The sequence below is a fragment of the Lactuca sativa genome, chromosome 2 (genome assembly GCF_002870075.4).
Source record: "Lactuca sativa cultivar Salinas chromosome 2, Lsat_Salinas_v11, whole genome shotgun sequence".
In the NCBI taxonomy this organism is placed as follows: domain Eukaryota; kingdom Viridiplantae; phylum Streptophyta; class Magnoliopsida; order Asterales; family Asteraceae; genus Lactuca; species Lactuca sativa.
This window is the reverse complement of record NC_056624.2, coordinates 208759887-208765873: the sequence shown is the minus strand read 5'-3', so window position 1 is coordinate 208765873 and position 5987 is coordinate 208759887. Positions and strand designations below refer to the sequence as shown.

The following is a 5987-nucleotide window of genomic DNA, read 5'->3' as shown; positions in this document are numbered from 1 at the left end:
TTCCGTAAAGCCTTTTTAACAATACCATGTATATCAAACTTGTACCTTATGCATTACTGACTTGTATCTTATGAATCAATATTTGCATCTTTTAACCTATGCATTCAAAGTTATACCTATATATAAAAGAAAAGGCCCAACCTTCAAGAACTACCTTTTCCCCCTTTCGAGACATGGGGCAACAAAACAAGATCTTTGCACTGGCCCTCCCTCTACATTGATTTGTACATCAAGCAATAAAAGATGGACATTAGTACTAAAAAAAGGTCAAAACTTCAATCTCTCACTATCTTTTATAATCCACCCAATTGCATGGAAAAAAGGTCAAACCCCATATGATAGTAACAAGAAAAAAAAAAAAAAGACGATAAACATAAAAGTTGCGAAAGAAAGAATCACATATTATAGGCGTCTTAACTTAAATCTTTATGTCATAATAAATAAAACCAAACCCATCACCCCCAATCATCCCCCCACAATTACAAACTTATACCCAAAAAAAAAAAACCATTTCTCCTTATGTACATCACCCCCAAAAATTACACAAGGAAAAACATTTAAAACAAAAACAAAATCAACCATCCTAACCCCCTTATCTTTCACCATTTATACCCTCTCCACCCCCAATCTTAAACATACCCCCATTTTTATTTATTGCTTTACATAAAAAAGCACGAAAATATCAACACCCAAAATCGTGCTTCCTTCCTTCCTTCCTTCCTACCCCCCTCGAAAAACAAAATGTCAACACTTTTGACTTTACCTTGGTTTGGGCTGTGAATGCGATGATGCAAATGACCAAACAGGACGAACCACTCTTTGACCCTGACCCGAACCAAGGCTGCTGCCCAAAAGAGAAGCTTGAGATCGAGTCAACATCTCAAGCATTGATGGGGTTTGATACGCTTGAACCAGGCTGGAGCCATCTGTCGAGTCACCACGAGCCGTGGCTCGTTGCCATGAGTGTGAGCTTAGCCCTGACAATATGTAAGCCCTTCCGGATGCTTCATACATGTGTCTGCTCGCCATTCGTTCCTGCATTTCCTTGAGCTCAGCATCCAGACCCATACACAGCCGGTCACCCGACTTACCCGACACCGTTTCAGACAGAACCCGCCTACACTTCTCAAGGGTACAAATGGCATTTGACAAATCACCTTCTTCAGCTGCAGCTCGAGCTTGTACCATGGCTTCAGCCGCTTGTAACCTATTCTTTTGTCTATCAACTTCAATGGATACCACCGCCTGTTCACCAACCTTTTCGGTTCTTTCAATCCTGACATCTTCGCTCTCTAAGTTGACTGTCTCTTTGGTCAACGGATCCGTGTAATGGCATCCAACTTTCAACAAACAAGTCTTGTTTAAAGTCAACTCTGTCGGGATGTTGACCGAAACAAGAAAATCACGTTCTTCATCAGCGTATAAATCCCCGACATCAATACATCCAGATTTCCCATCTGCCATTAACTCATTCTTGTAGCTTCCAGCTTTTAAAGATCCGAGAACAACATTAGGGTTCACACTTTCAATTGTCACTTTTGCACCTTTCACCACAACACTCAAAAGTCCACCAATACATTGTGCAAAAGCATCTTGAATCACACCTTCCGTTTCAATAAACGAAAATGTCCCACCGGAAATCTCTGAGATCGAGTGCATCGAAGAAGCATCGTGATCCGTTCCAAACCCAAAAGCATGGACCGGAATCTTGATTCCGGAGTTTTCAATAGACCTCGGAACAAGTAATTCATAGGTCAATTGGTTTTTCCGGCCACCAGAATTGGAATTTCCGTTTACAGTATAAGTGTCTTGTCCATCCGATAACAGGATTATACTCGCAACCGGGTTGTTCTCCCTTCGATCTTCCATAACTTTCGCCCCTTTTCTTAAACCTTCAGCAATATTGGTCCCACCATTAGCCACCAATGAGTTGACAGCTTGGAGAGCCTGTTGCTTCCCGGAATCCGACATTTTCCGGAGGGGGAAGAGGCGGCGGGCGGAGGAGGAGAAGGCGATCACCGCCAGTCTATCGGCGGGCCCGAGATTCTGTATCACAAAACCCATGGCCCGTTTCAGAAGAGCAAGCTTTGTTCCCGCCATGCTACCGCTGATGTCAAGAACAGTGACAAGATCAACCGGGGCCCGTGGAGTCTGGTTAACTTGACTAAAGGTGGGACCTTGACTTTGACCTTGGTTTGTGTTACTTGATTTAACCCCGGAAACAGAAGCTGGAGCTTTGAGATGGATCAACACTGTGAAATCATCAACGGAAGTAAACTGAGGAACTGATGGGACCTCAGTGTATGTTTTGACTGATACCCTTTTTAACAAAGACTTGTCTGAATCTGAACAGGTTTTATTTGAATATTTAAGGTTTAACGGTTCATCATCGTTAAAAACGGGTGGTTCGGGACCCGGGAAAATCGGGGAGGTGGCGGTGACGTGGCGGGGGCTGTTTGGGCGGAGTAAGGTCATCACTGGATTGTCTTGTGACCAATTTACAGGGTTTATTCTTGTTCTTCCTAATTGAGGGCCGGAATTTGTGGGACCCAGTAATGGAACTGCTTTCCATTTTGCTCTGCAAACAGGGCAAATGTGATTCCCGTGTTTCACATTTGAAGCAATACACTGGAAATGGAATGAATGTGAACATTCTGCTGTGAAAATGGCTTGTCCTTCTCCACGTTTCATTGAAGCTAAACATATTGTGCATGTTTTCTGTCATAAAACAGCATATGTATACTATTAGTGAATCAAAATAAAATGAGAATCAGATAATTACCAAAAATAGAAATGACCTTTGAACACTTTTAACCTTCTTGAAAACTGTAAACAGCTTGAGATAATTATCCTTTTGAATTTCAAAAATTTAATCACAAAACTAAACAATTTCATACCAATTTCGACATCAAAAAGCATTTTGTTTGACTTTTAAAAGTCAAAACAAGACTCAGTGTAGCAGCTACAAGACAATATGCAAGACAACAAAGAGGAACACAAACAACAACTACAACCCAAAACCAAGAAAAAAAGTGCATTATAAGATGTCAAAGAAGACAGATGTGTTTGGTTGTCTTTGGATTTTCTTTCATCTTTCTTGACTCATGTATTTGATTACAAGGTTTATGAGACCCAGAAGCTGATAGTCAACAAATGAGGCCAACCACAAGTCTAAATATTTACTTTTTCATAAAGAGGAATCATATCATCATATAGTGAAAAGGAAATGTAAAGCAGGAATAGTTTGCTAAATTAGTTAATTTATTAAGCAAAAATCTTTTTAAGTGCCATGAGAGCGATTTGTAATCGAATCAGCATATCACAAGTTCATATTTGCAAAGTCGACATTAAATAATATAACAAAAAATAAAATCTTGGAAAGTTGGATAGCATCAAAAGAACCCATTACCATACAAATATGTTCCTCTTTAACTGGAGCATATCCCTCAAAAAATGCATTTTTTTTCGAATGTTCACACATAAAAATATTAAAAGCTTCACAAGAGTTCAATCAAGCATGATGCAATCAAATTCGAAAAATTAGGGTACTCTAATTTTTGTTTTATGGGTCCTTTTAAGGAGTCGTTTTTTATTATTTGCTGGTTTAAAACGAATATGGAACCCAAGGAACGAAAAACATATGAACGATCACAAGAAATTAAGGATTGATCTTCAAACTCACAAAGGGAATGGAGAAATTAGCGATATCGATATTTAAACCATGCCTTTTGAAAAAAAAAATCATGATATTCTCGTTTCCTGTGTATTAGTGCTCCACTGTAGATTTTTTTAGAGGAATAAAGCAAAATTCAACAAGGAAAGCTTAGAGTTTAAAGCAATGGAAGCACAAGATCTAACCCAGAAAATTAAATTAAATTATTTTTTATCATTAGATTTCATTTTCACCTTTTTCCCCCTTGATTTTGGTCCTCTTTTGGAAGTTAATTTGACTTAATTTTATTCTCCTCTTTTTAATCAACAAACCAGAGAAAAAAACAAAAACTGCCACCAAGAAAAATAAAGGAAAAAACAGGATAATCAAATTTCTGATAGATAATAAACAAATCCAAGATTCGATGGTCAAATGTTTAACTATAAATTAAATTAATAAGCAATAAAATAAACCTTAGAAGATCTGTTGAAGCTTTTAGACAATCGTAAACTGGGAGACGCCGGTCGAGTAGCAGAGCCACTCATGCTCCACCCCGCAGGAGAGGGAGACAACAAGGCTGCATCGGAAAAACCATCGGAATGCGGCGGAGAATCGTCTGCATCAGCCGTGGGCACATAAACACATAAATTAGACGCCAAAGCCATCTTCACTTTCCTCCATTTACTTCCCATTCTCTCACCCAAAAAACCTTCAGGAAAACAGATCTCGATGTGGGTATTATGCAAAAGGAGATGAATCGGACAATGGGATGTGAGTTTTGAAGAATAATTGAAGAGAGTAGATGGCTGGCACGAATACCGAGGAGGGTTTTTAGAGAGAGAAATAAGCGAACGGAAGGGATGAAGGAAGAAAGATGGGGGTTTCTACAGTTAATGATGATGGGTAGGTTGTAGATTCAGCGTTTACTCTTGCTACTGGCGGCCATTAATTGAACTTCCGTGGAGTAGAGAGAGAGATGAACGCTCTTCTCTTTCTCTTTCTTTTTCTGGTTTCTTTTTTGGAGGAGCTTGTTGACCTTTGATGAGTTTTTTGGTTTTGTATCTCAGAGAGAGAGGAGTCTAGTCACTGGTGAGTGCTGCGGCTGTTTACTTTTATACTCTCAAGCGGTCTACATTTATATGATATTTATAAATTTAAAATAATAAATAATAAATAATTAAAAAAAAAAAAAAACAATAATTTTTATTTTTAACGGGATGCATTAAACAATTAGGGAGACTTTAGAATAAAAGCAAAGTACAAAATTATAAATTACAAATTACAAGTATTAAAATGAGAAATACATCCGTCAAACCAATTAATAAAATTGAACGATAATTTATGTTTGATTCATTTGTACGCCATCAACCGAATATCATCCGTCGCTTTAAAATGAGAGCATCTATTTCTATTGAACACCAAAGCATTGTGAGCCTTACAAATTATCCAAATCAAAAACTAAAATAAAGTCGATCTAAGTTTGTTCCTTTTCCTTTCTTTGAAACGAGACTTTTAAAATATAGACCAACTCCAATCCAATATGTTTCTGGAAATTAAATGCACTTCACCAATCCATACCATGTCATAAATCAATTCCAAATGACAATGGAAAACTGACATTTGAATATATATATATATATATATATATATATATATATATATATATATATATATATGTTAGAAATTAAGTTAATACCTCTCTTCACAAAATCAATAGCCACTCATAAGCCTATTTACTAACAATCTTCAAACTAAACAATTAGCTTTAATACGCACCCAACTTATCCATTTAAAACCATGAGCACGGCTCTTAAGCTCCAACTTATTCACCATTAGAAATCTTAACAAGCTAACTGAAAACAAACTTAAAACATTTGCCTTATAAAGTCATCTATCCGAAGTAGTGGACAAACAGGTACCCATCAGTATCGAAATTAAACATTTCAACTCTTTGGTCTCCATGCCTTTATGAGGTAGTCCATTCCAATTCCCCTAAAAGACAACCTCATTAACTCTCGTAAACCTCTCTGAAACCATGCAGTTTTTGTTTGTCTCAAACATGTATAATTTCAGAAAGACTCTTTAAAGGTATGATCATTACACTACTTGTCTTTCCAAAAGTGAGTAAGATTTCCACCCCTCATCTTCCTATAGAAATTATCATGAAGAGATAAATCTCATTCCTCAAGTTCCTTATTAATTTGATATATAGAAAGCCAAGTTCCCGCGATGCCACATTTCGCTAACGGTTCACCATCAATACAATTAATTTTATAAGTTATCTCAATACATGAGGAACAAAGGAAATTATCTTCAACTTTTAATCTCCACCACC

At 37.3% G+C, this 5987-nt stretch overlaps 1 protein-coding gene across 1 annotated transcript; it reads right to left on the bottom strand.

The window, feature by feature from the left end:
* Nucleotides 1–380: 380 nt before the first annotated feature.
* Nucleotides 381–4766, bottom strand: LOC111882543 (E3 ubiquitin-protein ligase WAV3). The gene is made up of 2 exons (XM_023878920.3): nucleotides 4126–4766; nucleotides 381–2718 (listed from the first exon to the last, which is right to left on the bottom strand). The coding sequence occupies exons 1-2, from the start codon at nucleotides 4342–4344 to the stop codon at nucleotides 760–762; spliced, it is 2178 nt and encodes a 725-aa protein (XP_023734688.1). The 5' UTR covers nucleotides 4345–4766; the 3' UTR covers nucleotides 381–759.
* Nucleotides 4767–5987: the final 1221 nt, after the last annotated feature.

What these genes read in the sequence shown, in the direction of transcription:
- LOC111882543 (XM_023878920.3), bottom strand. Translation starts at nt 4,344, where the DNA reads ATGGGAAGTAAATGGAGGAAAGTGAAGATGGCTTTGGCGTCTAATTTA. An exon ending in GCTTCAACAGATCTTCTAAG is followed by an intron (nt 2,719 to 4,125) that starts GTTTATTTTATT and finishes GTTTTATGACAG; the next exon opens with AAAACATGCACAATATGTTT.